We start from the raw sequence: 18,340 nt of genomic DNA, 5'->3' as shown, positions 1-18,340 counted from the left end.
AAAGTAGATTGCTTAGAAAAGTAAAAATCTTTCCATAAAACGAAAGAACTGCCAACCTTTAAATGTCGACTTTCAAACACTAAAAAAAAATTATGATTAAAAGTTATTATAACCAGTTTATGTTATAGTAATGTATGAAATATTTGCAATGAAAATTTAAATGTGATTTAATTTAAATAAATTGCGTTACCTCCGCGTGTGAAAAATAAACTTTGTAAGGAACAAAAATAATTGGAATTTAATCAAAAGCACATTCAAATAGTAAACTGATATGAGAACTTAGAAAATTACTAATCAATTAAAGACCGAAACAATATATCTGTAAATTATGAAAACAATATCTTTTTAAATGGGTCAAAATTATATTAATTTCTAATCGATTAGTTCTGAATTCGTTTTTTTTTTATATTTTATATACGTTATTCATTAATTGTATTCATAAATTATGTAAAAAATATAAGTAGTTATGAAACAGTTTTCTCTTAATTGAAATATATCGCCTTTTAGAGCCATTTCTGGTCCATGGACCATACTCGTCCGAATAATAAGACGAAATATTGATTAGATAAATTGCTGTATACACACCTAAACATTTCATTATAATAACATTGTTAAAATACTTTAATACCTGTATTTTTTTCAAACAAATCTGTCCTTAGTGACTAGGCTGCTGGTTGATATCTATAAATGCTTTCCATAGACCATTACACTAGTCTGGTTTTAATAATAATATATAATAAACCAATTGTTTAAATTATTATGCAGGAAAACAAACACATCAAAGTCATCTGTTACTATCTAACGAAATATCAATAACAATTAACTATTACTAATATAGGTATTTTTATTTAGTTTCTTCTAAATACTAACATGTCATTTAAATGACAAGTGACGTATCAATATTCTCAGGTCAAAATGATGTAGAAGTACTAAGGACAACGTTTAGATGTCACCCATATCACATTCCAACCCGTTTATTAAGAGACAGATAAATGTCAGTGTCTGTTTAATAAACTATTGCACTTTCATCCTCAAAAAAAAAATATAATTCAGTGAAAAAAACCTTGTAAAGATACCAAGAAATGGTTGCAAAAAAACTTACAATAATTGGTAATGTATATATAAACATAGGTGACAGTGTGACGTTAAAAAATGTATGGTGTAAGAAAACATAAATAGACAAACCCTCAAGTATGAAAATTTTTATATCAATAATGCGGGTAAATTAAATAAAGGATAGTAATAAGGATTTGAATAAAATTTGAGAGTAGCTTCAACATGTTCTCCAAATTATTAACATTATTTATTTGGAAATAGATATCTTTAACACTCCTTGCAGTTTATATAATACATATTTATAAAAAAAAGGAAGCATAAAATATCATTTGTGTTAGACAACAACAAAAAAAAAATACGACAAGAATTTACGGAATTCAGTATTTTAAAAATGTATTGGGATGAAAACAATTCAAATATTCGGGTTTTTATAAATGATTTACCATTAGAATGAGCGTTAGAATGAGCACATGTGCATATTAGCACAAAATTTATTATTAGATATCTGTCAAAAAGAGAAACCTAAACATATTCATACACTATGATAGAAATAAGTTTAATTTAAATCAGGATTAGGAGATGTAAATTGAAACTGTCTTAAAAAAGAAAGTTCCAGTAAAGTTTTTTAATTATATGTAACTTTTTAAGAATTTATAACATTCTAATAGAAACTTTTATAACTAAATTTAAATTCTCTTAATAACGTTCAGCTATTCTCAACTTTTAAATATGGACGATACAACTGTGATTAAAGAAAAACTTAGAAAAGATTCAAATTTCTTGTTTTTATGAGTCCTAGGAAAGTTATTTTCTAAACCAATTTAAATACATTCTACGTCTATTTATCCAATTAATATATCGGATTTATCAATTAAGCGTTTTGTTCTAAAGACGTTATTTTATTACATACTTCACAATATTATTAATTTCTAAACTAATGTAAGAACCCACCAACAGTTATTAAACGAACTTAGCATAGAGAACATTTAATTTCATATTTTTTTAACAGATCGCGCTGTAAATAAATTGAAAGGAATCATATTGAACAAATTAATTAATTGTTTAGATGTCACTAAACTGTTGTAAAATACGACCAGCTTAAAGTAATTGTCAGTATCTAAAAGAAAATTGATATAACACATATGTAACTGTTCTAGTTAAGAATTTAAGTACATATTAGATGTCACTCGCATTAAATTATGTCCAATGCATTTCGAACATATAGATGTCACTACAGTAGATTTTCTTCATTTTACAATATCACCGTTTGTTGTAACTAGTTACCTGCTGTATAGCTAAAAGATGGCGCTAAAATTCTTGCGGTTATGATCAAAAACGCAATAAGGAACCAAATCAACCGGTAGATGTCGCTAATATTAAATATATCGTAGACAGCCAAGTACGCTCGTGTTATTACATAAGGTACTAATTCAACAGCATCTATCGGCGGTATTATAGAAGTTGTAAAATATCTACCAATCTCTACAATGTTCAAATTTTATTTCATAGGTGTCGTTAAATTTCTCTTCGGCATTACCAAATTCATATAATTAATAATAATAGCATCTAGCGTCAATTGTTAGAACTAAAAGCTAGGTTTTGAAAACTGTTGAACAAGTTAGAAAATATTTTTTGCTTTTTGTGCCATAGGTACTAAAATTAAAAGTGCATTTTTGCCTAAATTGCACAACTGTAAGAAAGTAAAATAACGTTTGTATTTATTTATAAGTCTCATCTAGCGATAATTTTCCGAACTTACTTAAAATACTTACCCGTTAACAATTTTATTTCAAATACCTTCCGACACGTGTAGATGGCGCTAAATGTAATTCGAAGTTATGATGTCAGTAATACACCATTTCTTTTAACGTCTTTTTTTCTTACCTCAAATCTAATTTCTCCAGTATTTTGGCTTTGTCCTAAAGCCTACACAGGTATTAATATTACTATAATAGAATAACTAGGTATTAATATCTACTTTCCTTCACTTACCTGCAATTCGGTGACATGAAATATCTTTTTTTAACCGACTTCAAAAAGGAGGAGGTTTCTCAATTTAACCGTATAAATGCTTTTTTACCAACTAAACTAGACAAAACATTTTATTCTAGGGCTAGTTTACTACCTAGACGCAACGTGCTGTATCGTTTTGGATGTTTTAGCAGTGATGCATATTTTATCAAAGCAGATAATTATTGTGTACTTATTTAAATTAATGTATAAAAATGAATTAAAACAAAATCCTTTGGTAAAAAAAATTGTAAGTCATACTAACCTTACCCCGTAACCGGTGTATTAGACTCGTGTAAGCTACGTGTATGACAGACGATACCTTTTCCTTTTTAAACGTAAAATCGAATTTAGACGAAATGTCGGAAAGAATGGGTTCAATGTATTTCATATACTCGTGTACTTTCATAGATATACTAAAATACTTCTGTACATTTAAAAATATGATTTCATAGTGATAGTGCTCCTAAGACACCGATTCAACAATATTATATTCTTTTTATTGCAAAAAACAATTTGTTTTCAACAAAAAAACATAAAAAAAATATTTAAAATTTAAACCTTGACGCAATTTTATTATAGCAATATTTCAATGGATATTTTGAGTTTCGAAATTAATAAGAAATGATATTTTACAGCCAATCTTTTTATGTAACTGAGAATTTGAATAGCAACAGACATTTTTCTGGTACCGATTCAATAAGAGTGACTTTGTCATCCGTTTCAAGTGTTAAACACATTGAAGGGCGTTACGTCGCGTTTGAATAATAATTTCAAGGGCATTCAGCAACATATGTAGAATGTTGTCATCTTTAAATGTCGCTTTAAAATCAATTTTATACTATTCGTTTGGTAAAGCAATATTTCAGATTAAAGAAACAATATTACATCTTTAGATTCCTTCTGTTGTATATTATTATATAATTAATAATCTTTGTGTATTTAATATTAGTATATGAATAAAGTATCTACGATTTCAATAAAAATATATGAAAACTATAACAGTATGTAACATTATTACCTATTAATTTAAAATTTCACTGCAATTATTAGGGCATTCGTTAATTAAAAAAACCGATTCGAAGAGTGTAGCCAGTTCACAATAATTTTCTGAGGTTTGTATTCATTTCTTGTCTTCTTCTGAGTAACATAAATATTTTCCACTTGGCCTGGCCAAACCCACGAAGACTGTGAAACGTACTTTTAAAAGTTTTCACAGAACTTTAGAACTTCATTCAAATTATCATTTTCTCAGCAACGCTTATTGCAGTGAAATATTCGATAAATTATATTCAATGAAAGTAGTATCAACCTAGTGAGTGTTGTGTTGGTTATTTGAAAAGCCTTGATTGCTGACAATTTATTCTACTATTTATATTACATCTGTTACTGATTAAAATTATATTTTTTTTACGAAAATTCAGCTGAAAAGGAGATTATACTTTGGCACCTCTCATTCAGTCACATATATTTTTAAACTAAGTCGTCAACGAATCCGAAGTCCAGCGAAGGGTTCAAGTCACACACTAAACAACAAATTATATAGCACATAAGAAACCCTAGAGTAACACAATGAGACACAGAGATAGCATTTTATATTTTTCTTTAAAAGTTCCCAGGCTATGGATCTAATTCTCCGTTGAAAACTGGAATACGTTTTAATAACAAGAACTTGCCAACCATTCTTACTATAAAATTACATTCCCAAATGAGGGAAAGCTGTTTCACAAATGGTCTCTAATAATTGGAAATCTGATTAAAACTACAGTATATTCACAAGCGACTGTGCGAGGGCAGTATTCGCGTTGTAGCTGTGACCTTTGCACACGAGTGTACCACTGTTGACACAGAACTGATTGAGCGGACATGTCCAATTTGTCGGACAAATAATTGCCCAGGCTCCTCAACGTCATGCTGAACAAAGAGCCGCCTTGATCCAACCCTCAGTCGAATGTCACAAACCACATCAAGCAAAAGACCAAGCAGTTAAATTCTGCTCGGATAATACAAGCCTGAATGCGTGTGGTATAAATATCACTTATACTATATTCAGCTTGGCCACTAGATACTCCACCAAAGACAGTCGTGTGAACACACGGTAGTGTCAACTATTAGAGAACATTTGATAAACAGCTTGCCCTTATTTAGGAACATAAATTTATAGTAATAATGATTAACTAGGTTCTTGAAATTAATAACGTTCCAGTCGCAACAGAGAAGATCTCAGTCGCCCGGTGAAAGTAATATCATGAAAAATATAAAACCCTACTAGTCTCTCACGTGATACTCTTGAATTCATCTCTGTGCGTAGTGTGTTTCCTGAAGCTTCCTACTGAACATACAGAATCGTCGAGGACCGTCGACAAATAATACCGACTGAATGACAAGCAGCTGAATACAATCTTCTCATGAGCTATTCTCGCAAAAAAAAGATGTAAAATAAATTGAAATTCAAGTAATAAATATAAATTTACTCAACAAACCAGGCTTTCCAGTTATGGATTGGGTTTGCTCAGTTTACAAAGTAACATTCAATTTAATCTTTAATTTAAGCCACTTCACGGCTCTCATTTCTTAAATGTAACATTCTCAAATATTTTATTCACAAAGCGCTGTCCAAACCCAATAAAGTTTTATAAAAATCGGAAACAATTTGTATTTATACATATTAAATATTCAAACAAGATAACAACCGGATATTAACACAACACTACAGTATATAAATGAAACTAGTGTTATTCGGATTTACTACGCGGATTTTATTATTTAAAAACTACATAATCCCGACGTTTCGGTTACTTTGCAGCAACCGTGATCACGGGCAGACGAGGTGTGAAATCCGAATAACACTAGTTTCATTTAAATGAATACTCGCGAAAATCTTAGATCTCATTATTACTACAGTATATAGCTTCTTACAAAGTCATTCTGATACTTAAAATATTTCTTACTGTAATGGTTTTATAAAGGAAAATTATTATTTTTTCCTTTTTAATTGCAACCCATAGTATAAAAAATAGATTCGCTATTACATTTAAAGGTAACAAGCGCTCGCAACGTCAAGAGTTGAAACCTCTTTAGACACGTTGTAAGAATTAAATATGCTGCAAATGCAGGTTTACTAATCGCATCTGACGCTAGAAACTTATTATATATATATATATATATATAAATATATCAATACTATAACAGTATGTAACATTATTACGTATTAATTTAAAATTTCACTGCAATTATTAGGGCATTCGTTAATTAAAAAAACCGATTCGAAGAGTGTAGCCAGTTCACAATAATTTTCTATGAGGTTTGTATTCATTTCTTGTCTTCTTCCGAGTAACATAAATATTTTCCACTTGGCCTGGCCAAACCCACGAAGACTGTGAAACGTACTTTTAAAAGTTTTCACAGAACTTTAGAACTTCATTCAATTTATCATTTTCTCAGCAACGCTTATTGCAGTGAAATATTCGATAAATTATATTCAATGAAAGTAACCTAGTGAGTGTTGTGTTGGTTATTTGAAAAGCCTTGATTGCTGACAATTTATTCTACTATTTATATTACATCTGTTACTGATTAAAATTATATATATTTTTTACGAAAATTCAGCTGAAAAGGAGATTATACTTTGGCACCTCTCATTCAGTCACATATATTTTTAAACTAAGTCGTCAACGAATCCGTAATCCAGCGAAGGGTTCAAGTCACACACTAAACAACAAATTATATAGCACATAAGAAACCCTAGAGTAACACAATGAGACACAGAGATAGCATTTTATATTTTTCTTTAAAAGTTCCCAGGCTATGGATCTAATTCTCCGTTGAAAACTGGAATACGTTTTAATAACAAGAACTTGCCAACCATTCTTACTATAAAATTACATTCCCAAATGAGGGAAAGCTGTTTCACAAATGGTCTCTAATAATTGGAAATCTGATTAAAACTACAGTATATTCACAAGCGACTGTGCGAGGGGAGTATTTGCGTTGTAGCTGTGACCTTTGCACACGAGTGTACCACTGGTGACACAGAACTGATTGAGCGGACATGTCCAATTTGTCGGACAAATAATTGCCCAGGCTCATCAACGTCATGCTGAACAAAGAGCCGCCTTGATCCAACCCTCAGTCGAATGTCACAAACCACATCAAGCAAAAGACCAAGCAGTTAAATTCTGCTCGGATAATACAAGCCTGAATGCGTGTGGTATAAATATCACTTATACTATATTCAGCTTGGCCACTAGATACTCCACCAAAGACAGTCGTGTGAACACACGGTAGTGTCAACTATTAGAGAACATTTGATAAACAGCTTGCCCTTATTTAGGAACATAAATTTATAGTAATAATGATTAACTAGGTTCTTGAAATTAATAACGTTCCAGTCGCAACAGAGAAGATCTCAGTCGCCCGGTGAAAGTAATGTCATGAAAAATATAAAACCCTACTAGTCTCTCACGTGATACTCTTAAATTCATCTCTGTGCGTAGTGTGTTTCCTGAAGCTTCCTACTGAACATACAGAATCGTCGAGGACCGTCGACAAATAATACCGACTGAATGACAAGCAGCTGAATACAATCTTCTCATGAGCTATTCTCGCAAAAAAAAGATGTAAAATAAATTGAAATTCAAGTAATAAATATAAATTTACTCAACAAACCAGGCTTTCCAGTTATGGATTGGGTTTGCTCAGTTTACAAAGTAACATTCAATTTAATCTTTAATTTAAGCCACTTCACGGCTCTCATTTCTTAAATGTAACATTCTCAAATATTTTATTCACAAAGCGCTGTCCAAACCCAATAAAGTTTTATAAAAATCGGAAACAATTTGTATTTATACATATTAAATATTCAAACATGATAACAACCGGCTATTAACACAACACTACAGTATATAGCTTCTTACAAAGTCATTCTGATACTTAAAATATTTCTTACTGTAATGGTTTTATAAAGGAAAATTATTATTATTTCCTTTTTAATTGCAACCCATAGTATAAAAAATCGATTTGCTATTACATTTAAAGGTAACAAGCGCTCGCAACGTCAAGAGTTGAAACCTCTATAGACACGTTGTAAGAATTAAAAATGCTGCAAATGCTGGTTTACTAATCGCATCTGACGCTAGAAACTTATTATATATATACATGTATATATATAACATGTTCAACTTTTGAAGTTTACAAAATATATAACTGTATAAAAAACCACATCCTACGATGATAACTATTCTTAAGAATAAAAAAATCTATTTAATTAATACCTGACATACCAGTATTGTCTAGGCCCAGTGGTCTCTAGTTGGCGATAATGTTACTTTTTTTAAATAAACATAAAGTGATATAAATATGTCAAAATCACAAACACTATATCTTTATATAATCTTTACAGTTATAATTTTAAAGTACATAGTATGTAGTAAGACACAATTATTTTGAGCGAACAATACAAGTTATTGTGAGTAAATTTTATCAATAGACATTGAATATAATAAAACATCACGTTGATGACAATTCGTCCTTTAAGGATATAGCAATAACAAAAGTCTTCCTTTTCTTAATTATAAATTGAAATCGTACGATGAAAATTCCTTTGCTTTACATTTTATTCAATACAAAACTCTATTACAACTTCGGCTGTTTTATCTAAAGATGCAATATTATAGGTGTAAATTGAGCGAATTGTTATCATTTTAATTAATCAATAACCAAACGATAGCTTATTCTTTATAATATATATATATATATATATATATATATATATATATATATTTTCTTTATGGTTCTAATTCTTTTAGGGTTCCGCAGCCAAATGGCAAAAAACGGAACCCTTATAGATTCATCATGTCTGTCTGTCACAGCCATTTATTTCCGAAACTATTGGGCCTACATAGTTGAAACTTTGTAGGTTGATGTATTCTGGTAACTGCTATTCGAATTAAGAATAAAATTTAATAAATTTAAAAATTAAAGGGGGGCACACCATACATGGAACTGATTAAAATTTTTTTTTTCAGCTAGCCTATACGTGATGGCTGTCTATGAATAGAGTTTTAAAAAAGACATTAACGTTCCTAAAACATTTTTCGTAGGCTTCCAAGGTGGAATAATGAGTGTCCCCCAACTCTAACTTTTAAAATAATAGAGTGAGAAAACAAAAAAAAATATGCTGTAGATTTCAATGGAAGCTTTCAACGAAAATTGGTTTGAACGAGATATCATGATTAGTTTTCAAGAAATAATACATTTTCAAAAAACGCATAAACACTATGTAAAACAAAGTTATTTTGTTTGTTTGTAAAACATCGATCAAAGTTACAACGCACTATAATAACTTTTATATTCTGTCATCTACTTGCTGCTACGGAACCCTTCATGGGCGAGTCTGACTCGCACGTGTTTATTTTTTTATATAATACGGAACCCGGTGGAATCAAGTACAAATAATTAGCAAACGTTTTGTCGCCTACAGCATAAATATTGCAATTACAGTTTCACTAGCAGTCTTTGTTTTTCTTTAGGCGTTTTTAATAAAAATATGACGGCACTTATTTAAGTCGGATATCAAAAACTTTGAATTTCTTTTTTATTTTTAAAAATGGCTAAAAAACCAGAGTCATAGACAACATTTACAAGCATAAGCATTCGCAAAGCGACACTTACATAGATCACACTTACAAGGAAAGGAAGGTCATTTTAAATCGATAACCTGTTCTCGAATCTCTACGAAAAGTTTTCGCTGAGACTTCGTGTTAAATTTCTTCTAGTATAAAATCATTATTTTAATAAAGAACAAGGGTATCCAATTCGCAGACTGCAATTTCTTGGGTACTTTTTAGGTCAAGAACTATATTAATACGTATACGCCATTGAACTCATTCTTTTGTCACCGAACTAACTTACCAAAGAATATGTTTGTTTAAATAAAACATTACTCTCTTAATATTAGCCGAGTGAAATCAATAAAATTATTGTATGTACTATATCAAACATTATTAGCACCCAGGTAACTTTATATTCAACTGTATCAATATAAAAATATATATGGAAAATAATTATCCCTGCTTCTGAAGTCCATCAACATTGTCGTGCGACAAAAAGTAATTAAAATACAACAATAATTACTATACATGATACACTGTATACGGTGATGATTAGAAAATATTTGGAGAGCAGTCACTCAACTGTAACTGAAATGGAAAAAATGTGTTTGATGTGTTATATGTGTGTCTGGTAATATATGAATGTTAAGTTATTGTATAAAGCAGGTGTGTGATAAAGGAAAATATATATAAAAATCTTACATTAGGCGTTTCCGGCACTTCAATAGACTCGTTGATCTCATTTTTTCTGTACAAAAAAATAATTTTAATACACGGCACATACAGATATTTTTTAGAATTGACAAGTATAATTATGAAATAATTTGACGAATTATGTAAAAAAATTATTGTTAGATATATTAGTTAAATACTTTTCCTTCAACGTGATGGCCATTCAATAGGTCTTAAGACTCCTTTGAGGATTCATTTAATTCCAGAACATTCCGGGATCGAACCCGAAATAATCATTATTCAGTTTTTAGCAACTGTAACCTCAAAATATAGTACTTATAATATATATATATATATATATATTTGTGTGTAAAATACATAATAAAGATCCAAACCATCTTTATTTTATTACTTGCCTTAAGTACTTAGAATGGTCTGGCATTGGTTGACTTTGTTCCACATTAGAAGGCGCTGGATACTTCACAGCAGAGGGAAAAGCGGATGCACTGTCACCTACTTGCTCCTGCCTATAAATATTAAACACCAACTATCGAGGTCGAGGTCATTATACTAGTTAAATATGTATTCAACTCACGGTTTCTGTGTCCTGATTTCAGAAGAACATAGATTACGGAGGTAATCATCGCACTCACGCGTCTTCTGCATCTGATATTCTTTGAGTAATTCCCTACGGAAGTCCCCGTCTGGACCGGGCAAGACGTCAGTTGAAGGTCGCTCTGAAACTGCAGCCGTTGATATGGACGTAGATGCTGAGTAATCGTGTGCTCTATGCTCTGGTGTAGTAGCGTTGGAAGCTCCTATACTACTGCTCTCGTTGGTCTTAGTATATTCACCGATGGGTTTCAATTGCTCCTCGATGGGTTTCAAGGATTCATTTAGCCCGTTGTAAATACTGTCACAGTTTTTGTTATCGAACAATCTGTCCACTGACGTGTTCATTAGCTTGTTGCCTTTAATTCCAGTTAGATGGAAACCAGCAAAATAAGAGGAAGAGGGACTGTAGTCGATTGCAGATAGAGCCATGACCGCGGGATGCCGAGGTGCTCCGTCAGGTAGAGGTCGGAGAGATCTTGTCATGGCATCTGCTGCAGACCGAGGTCTTCTAAATGGCATGGCCAAGTGCGGAAAGGTGCGCGGTTTAATTGGTGTTACAAGCATATGTTCAGTCCAAGAAGTATGCAATGACGGTCGCTCTAACTTTTCTACGTCAACATTTAACATTCGTTGCTCGAAAGGTACACTGAAAGTCTCCGCCGGGATTGACTGAAGCCACGACAACAAACTCAAGTCCGACTCGTCAAATCCGGAACCATCTAATAGGCGGGAAAAGTTTACTTCATTTGTCTGTGCTTCTTTGGATCCAGTGGCTTTGGCCTGGCAGTAATTAACGCAAGATTCGTATAAAATCCCCTTTATAAGTAATTGCATGAGTCGATCGTTTTTCGCACTTTTTGGCGCTGTTCCACTTGAAAAGGATTTTTTATCGCAAGGCAAAAATTGTTCTACCAGAGGATATACTTCTCTGAAACATTGGACCCTCGCATTACTCGGGTTCCATTTTTTAAATTGAGTATGGTCGGTTATACTAGGAAGTGTAAGCAGAAGACACAAATTAGAATATTCTTCTTTAGAAGGAGCTAATTTTTCTAAGTCGCTAAGAACTTTGACGACTTCATCAACGATGTTTTCAACATTGTTGTAAGCCTTTATCTCGGATCTAATGCAAAGAAGTTCTATATATTTATGTCTAAGAATTGCGTAATTGAATTTATCAGCTTCAAATGCTTTCAGAGCGCTGAGTGGTTGTATGAACTCGAGTACATCATCCCACTGTCCATCTAGAATCAGTTGCCGCAGAAACAGTACGTCGTCAGCGTAATTGCCGTTGATGACACCGGTTTCTCGCTCTAGTGACAGCTGGGTGATATGCAAGTCGCGCAAGTTTAGGAACTCCAATGCTAGACGCACTACGTCGTCTTCGCGGAGGCTAAGGTGTGTCGATGGCATTCTTTTCCAACTTTTGAACCTAATTAACAAAAAACACAAAATGACATAGGGATTTTAATCAGCCACCACAACTTTCATTAACAAATTTCATATATAAGTTTTAACACATTTATTTACAGATAATTAAGTGAGCACGCTTTATACCGGTAATCCATTAAATTGTTCTTTAGGTGCGAGTTTTTTTATCTGGTAAAATTATAGAAAGCTAAAGGTATTATAGAATTATTGGATTCAATCGATAAATAGACTGTTTTCTTTGTAAATTTTAACTACTCACTTAAATATTATCTTGAGCAATCATGTATCATTTGAAATGCTACCGTGCGTGTCTTGTAATAATAAACGTTGAACAACGATGCGGTTCAAAACAAGTACCTAGTCATGAGTTTAGTTTCACAGGTCTCCCTGTTACGCATTATGATACCGTTAAACTACTTAAAATTAAAAGGTGGTTCAGAATTCAAATATATCTTATCTTCGTATTTTTCTTTATGAAAATATTCGATCATTCTTTTAGCATTGTATAGAATACATAATAAAATAAAGTTCCCCGCCGCGTCTGTCTGTCTGTGTGTTCGAACTAAACAGAAAAACTACTGCACCAATTGTCAAGAGGTTTTCACCACTCGATAGCGTGATTCTCAAGAAAGGTTTTAATATATAATTTGTTAAGGTTTTGTATTGATTTGTGTGTACATTAACGATATTTGTTGGAGATGTCGGGAAAAAATACTCCGTCTGTCAGCTGTTAAAGAAAACGCTGCCAAAACCCTTTGAGATACAACAAAACAATGTGTGGTGGAATTGTGTATTTTATATAGGTCTACAGAAAAGTCCGCGATAGCATATGTCTATCTCTTAAGGATAACATACTATATCCATTTTACTACTTTTAAAAATTGGCATTCCTAAAGCGTTTATTGGAAAGTTATTTACATAAATACGGTATTAAGTCTTATCAAAATAAATAACTTCGTTATCAAGCCTACATCAGTATCTGTAAATTACTTTTTAAATCATTTAAATCGGGCGCACCATTTGTAAGTTATCATAATATAAGTTTAATAATTCTCAAAATCAAATTTACTATTTTATATTTTTTGTCAAGAGTCCGTGCGAAGCCGGGGCTAGTCCCTAGTTGTATAGAATTACCGTTAAGTCCGTAGCTTCAAAGTATTGTGGAATATTTAAAATAAACGAGGGAATTATTTTCTAAAAAAAACTTCCCTAAAAGGCATTATCATTTAACAGTTTCTTCATATACTTTCAAATCTCAAACATTTTGAGAATGCTTGATATACAGGTGAGGACTGGTATTGTCTCGTCTACTATCCAAGCTGTGAATGGGGGTAATTTTTCTTATAAAGTCAAAGAAGAATAATTAGAACAGTGTATACAGAATATCAAATTCAATGTGTGTAGGTATAGTTAGGAACTGATTAATTTCTAAAATAATGATGCATAACAGTCACTTTTAAAACTCTAAGCTATATACATAGAGATATGCGAAACTTAGACTTGAATATTTAGGATTTAAACTACCCTACGACCTATGTTTTCAGACAACTTTAACGCATAATATATCAATATAAAGTTAATACACCCTGCACCTCCGTTGCCTTTCTATTGGAGAAATACACTTTCCTACCGACCGACATCTAATCATAGATATATAGAATATACCTAGCTACAAACAACTTCTTACGCATCATTTATAAAGTATGTAACAGGCACGGTCTTCTTTATGTAACTACTCAGAATATTTTATTCAAATTATTGCGTTTATCTCTTCGCCTTGAAAGACTGTTTTATATGGGATAGCAAGAAGGTCTCGATGTCAAATTACTACTGTAACCATTGTTGTAGATTTTTTATCTTTCTATTTTTACTAGACATCACAGTGGAAAAATATACCTTACAAAAAATGTTTTATATATATTTAAGAGATAAAGAAAAACTTGCATCCGTATTGTTTTCGTTACTTTTTGTCACTGATAACATTAACCCCAATTTAATTGGTTTTTATGCATACATTCCATGTTTTTTGTAATTAGATTGTTTTAATAAAAGGAATCTCTTATATACTCATATTTCTAAGTCCTAATCATTTATTTATTTCAATAAAAATAGAAAGCTTAAAGTTATGTTAATAGGATATAAGAAAACTAAATTTGAGCATTATTTAACATTGAATGAATAGTTCTTAGTTTAATAGTGTTATTCAACGTGCAATAAGAACAGCAATTTTTGTATCTGCATATTGTTTTAGACAATTCAGTTGACTGCTATAACCTTTTTTGTCTTCTTGTTTATCATTTTTTATGTTAAAAATATTTTGTATTTTTAAGCTTAACAATGCACCGTTCCATTTTTGGCCACAAATACTGTAATTCTGCCAAATTTAAATCTCATCCGATACAATTGAAAAGTGACAATTTGTTTTAGTTTACTTATATATAAGTATATAGTAAAATTTAAATCACTTGTTCTTCTTCTAATGTATAGCACTGTGTTACTGGTAAAAATGTTATATTTCTTTCATAGTCAAATCGAAACGCGATTCTTATTTGTCAAACTTAACGTACCTGTGAAGACTTTATAAGGGTCAAATATATTTGGTAAAACAGTAACTGTTGTTTATGTAATAACAATTCATTGTAATTTTTATCAAAATATCATCTTGTAATGAAGATATGTGAAACCAAGCAATAGTAGCAGAGGGCTCAGATACTCTAAAGAATAGAATTTATAATTTAATAATAGCAATATTATCCGAGCTAGTTGGTGCAATGAACAATAGCCCCAGGTTTATGGAATGTAACTGGAGCATTTCATTATTGTCACGGCTCTTATAACCTGCGTCTATCAATTTGCCAACTATTCTAACAACCACCCATGATACCCTGAAAGTTGAGTTTATTAAAATAGCACCTACATATATACAAGTGAATCTAAAACAACAAACAGCAAAATTAAAAACCACATGTCAGGTGGAAAAGAAAATTTTGAGTAAGTAGGTTTAAAAAAGCTTTAAAAATATATCCACAGTAACAAGATGTTGTTGAAATATTTTTTTCCTACACAAACAACCATCTCAACTATAGCAATTAGGTAAACAAAATCTTTATGTTACCGTTAAAAAAATTCTATATGTGAATAAGTAAAGTGCACGAAAAAATATTTATAAATACCTATATCTTTATATTTTTTTTTAATATTTTCCACTGAGGAAAGAACTTATCAAGTATATTCACATACATGTCATATATTTTAAGTAAAAATTATTTTCGTATGATTCATACAATACAAATGATGCATAAAAAATATTTTTTAAAGTAAGTTTGTCAACCGAGCACCCCAGTAGATAGCATTGTATTTTACTATATATAGAAACTTTTTATTTAATTTCTTTATTACTGTTAATTGTTATTATGTATTATAATATCGTCAATAATGTCTGTATTGTATTTATAGAATTGTATTCATAAAAACATCAATTATATTTGTTTTCACATGATTCAGGATTAGACGACAAAATTTTGTATATAAAATTAAGATCACCAAAAAATAAGGGTGAGCAAGATCTTTAGAAATAAAAAAGAGCTATGCCCATTCAGGTTGTAGAAAAAACAAAAATAAAATGTTATGCAATGTGCAAATAATTTAAATCAGTGATTCCCAACCTTTTCTTCACTAGGGAAAACTTTGTATTCTTTGTTGTACACATGGGACCACAATGTAAAAGAAAAATAAAGTGAATGACTACGAAAATAGACTTTAATAAAAAAAATCGATGGATTTCATATCAACAAAAATGTTATTTAAACTAATAAAATTTAAAAGAGTTTTGAATTCGTTCACCGACCACTTTTTGAATCCCGCAGACCACCGGTTGGGAACCACTGATTTAAATGAAAATACCAAATATTTATTCATTTTAATGTCAATTATTTCTAATTATAAATGACATGGATAGATTTCTCATTGATTCAATATAAACTGATTTTAAATGGTTTCCTGTTTTATGTAATGTACAATATGTTGTATGAACAATATTAATATTACATGTTTTTTAATAAAATATTTGTAACTTTTTCTTTTATCTTAAAAGAAGTCTACGTGTAGTGTTTGGGTTTATTTGTGCTCTATTGAAAATAAGAGAATTTTTATATGTTAAAACAGTGAATTTCTTATAATTTTATTAATCATTTGTTTCAATATGAAAATAATAAATTGATGTCAAGTTTTCTATAAAAGACATTTTTTTTTTACAAAAAAATAAAAGTTTTATATAAAAAATATCAAAAAAAAAAATTAAATGTATAAAAATCAATAAAGCCAATGATTAATATATTTCTCCACGAACCTCATTTGAAAAGAAAAAAAAAAACTTTTTTTGGAAAAGAAACTAGAAATGCATATTACTTCTAATTTACATATTTTTATAGACAAATATTTGTGTCAAAATTTTAATTAAAATTTTGAAATTCCAATGCAGAGTATTAAATTTAGTTTTATATATATAATATTTAAATTTAAATTTTTAAAATAGGCACAAATTAAAATTATTTCCTTTTACAAACTATTTAAGTGACAAACCTCTATATTTTACGAAAAGAGATTTAGTAATTTTTTTTTTTTTTGTAATTAAATTGATAGTTTAATATTTGTATTTAAATGTATATACAACAATTGTGTAGCGATGACAGATATGTATCACCTGCATTGATTGATTCATAATATCAATCATTACTTTTGCTGTTCAATATTTTTTTGTTACTATTAAATAGACTACTTTCAAGTAATTGATTTAATATCTTAATGTTTAATAGCGGTTAAACAAAATGTTATGTTAAACATTCGAGTGAAATAGTCTTAAAATTTAGGGTCTGTTTTGGATATTCCATAATTCACTTCAGATATTAAAAAAGAGCCTAAATTCTAGATCTAAATTAGTGTCTTTTCTCATTACATATTTAAAATATGTTGACATATTATCATTTAAAAAATGATTATTGACCTTACAACTCCGACACACATATTTATAAAAAAAATGGTAGGTTGTGTATCAATATGGATATTATGTAGCTTACTGTATTAATTATATATAAGGACAGTTAACATTTCAAGCTAGGGCAACCTACACAAAGATTTACAAATTTATTACCTTCCCAAGCCCTTATATAGATTGAATTGAACTAACATGATGTCATAAAAAAAATATTCACATTCCCTAGTAATGCCAAGTATTAAAAGTTATACTTTTTGTACATTATGCATTAAAAAAATGTTTTATCTGAATAAAATATTTATTTCAAATTAATTTAGCAACATCTTGATACATTAAAACTTATATGAAAATTGGTTGAGACAATTCCTAACTAATTTGTCAATGTAAAATTGCTGTTTACATATGCAATAATTCAATTTAGTCAACTTTCACTGACTATATGTAATATAAAATTAAGTTGTTAGTAAGACTCGAGTATTACAAAGATGGTTAGCGAAATTATTGGTGCATCCCTAACGCACAGCACATACCACTAAGAGAAATTCGAAAGATAACAGAGAGTTGAAATTTCGCCGAACATTAGTCATATTTTTATTTTTCGAATCGCAACGCACCTACACAAAACTTAATGCTTTAAAACGGTTCCATTCTAAAGATACGAACTCACTGTTGTTTATAAAATAAATTAACGAATTTAATAGTTCGGCGAATGAAATGTTGCGCATAAAAAATATTAAACCAATATCAAAACAAGTATGTAATCAATCTTAAAATTGAAGAATCAGACAATATTAAATTCTTACCTTTTCGGCTGAAATAATTTATCTATTCACATCTGCAAACAGGGCACAATAACAACAAAAAATCCTAACATTTACAACAATATTTTTAACGGGACATTGCAAAAGAAATTACTAAATTTATTCCACATTTCAAAGTCGGAGAGAGCTAC

General features: G+C 30.3%; 1 protein-coding gene across 1 annotated transcript in view; it reads right to left on the bottom strand.

Annotated features, from left to right (window-relative positions):
* Positions 1-18,340, bottom strand: part of LOC116778154 (WD repeat-containing protein 47) — a 42,954-nt gene extending 24,614 nt beyond the window's left edge. The window contains exons 1-4 of the mRNA XM_032672065.2: positions 18,192-18,340; positions 10,945-12,396; positions 10,766-10,876; positions 10,380-10,425 (exon numbers count right to left, since the gene is read on the bottom strand). Of these exons, the coding sequence (XP_032527956.1) occupies positions 10,380-10,425; positions 10,766-10,876; positions 10,945-12,377 (1,590 nt within the window). The 5' untranslated portion in view covers positions 12,378-12,396; positions 18,192-18,340. The remainder of the gene's footprint in view (positions 1-10,379; positions 10,426-10,765; positions 10,877-10,944; positions 12,397-18,191) is intronic.

This window comes from Danaus plexippus, chromosome Z (genome assembly GCF_018135715.1).
Source record: "Danaus plexippus chromosome Z, MEX_DaPlex, whole genome shotgun sequence".
In the NCBI taxonomy this organism is placed as follows: Eukaryota; Metazoa; Arthropoda; class Insecta; order Lepidoptera; family Nymphalidae; genus Danaus; species Danaus plexippus.
This window is presented reverse-complemented; position numbering and strand designations above follow the sequence as displayed.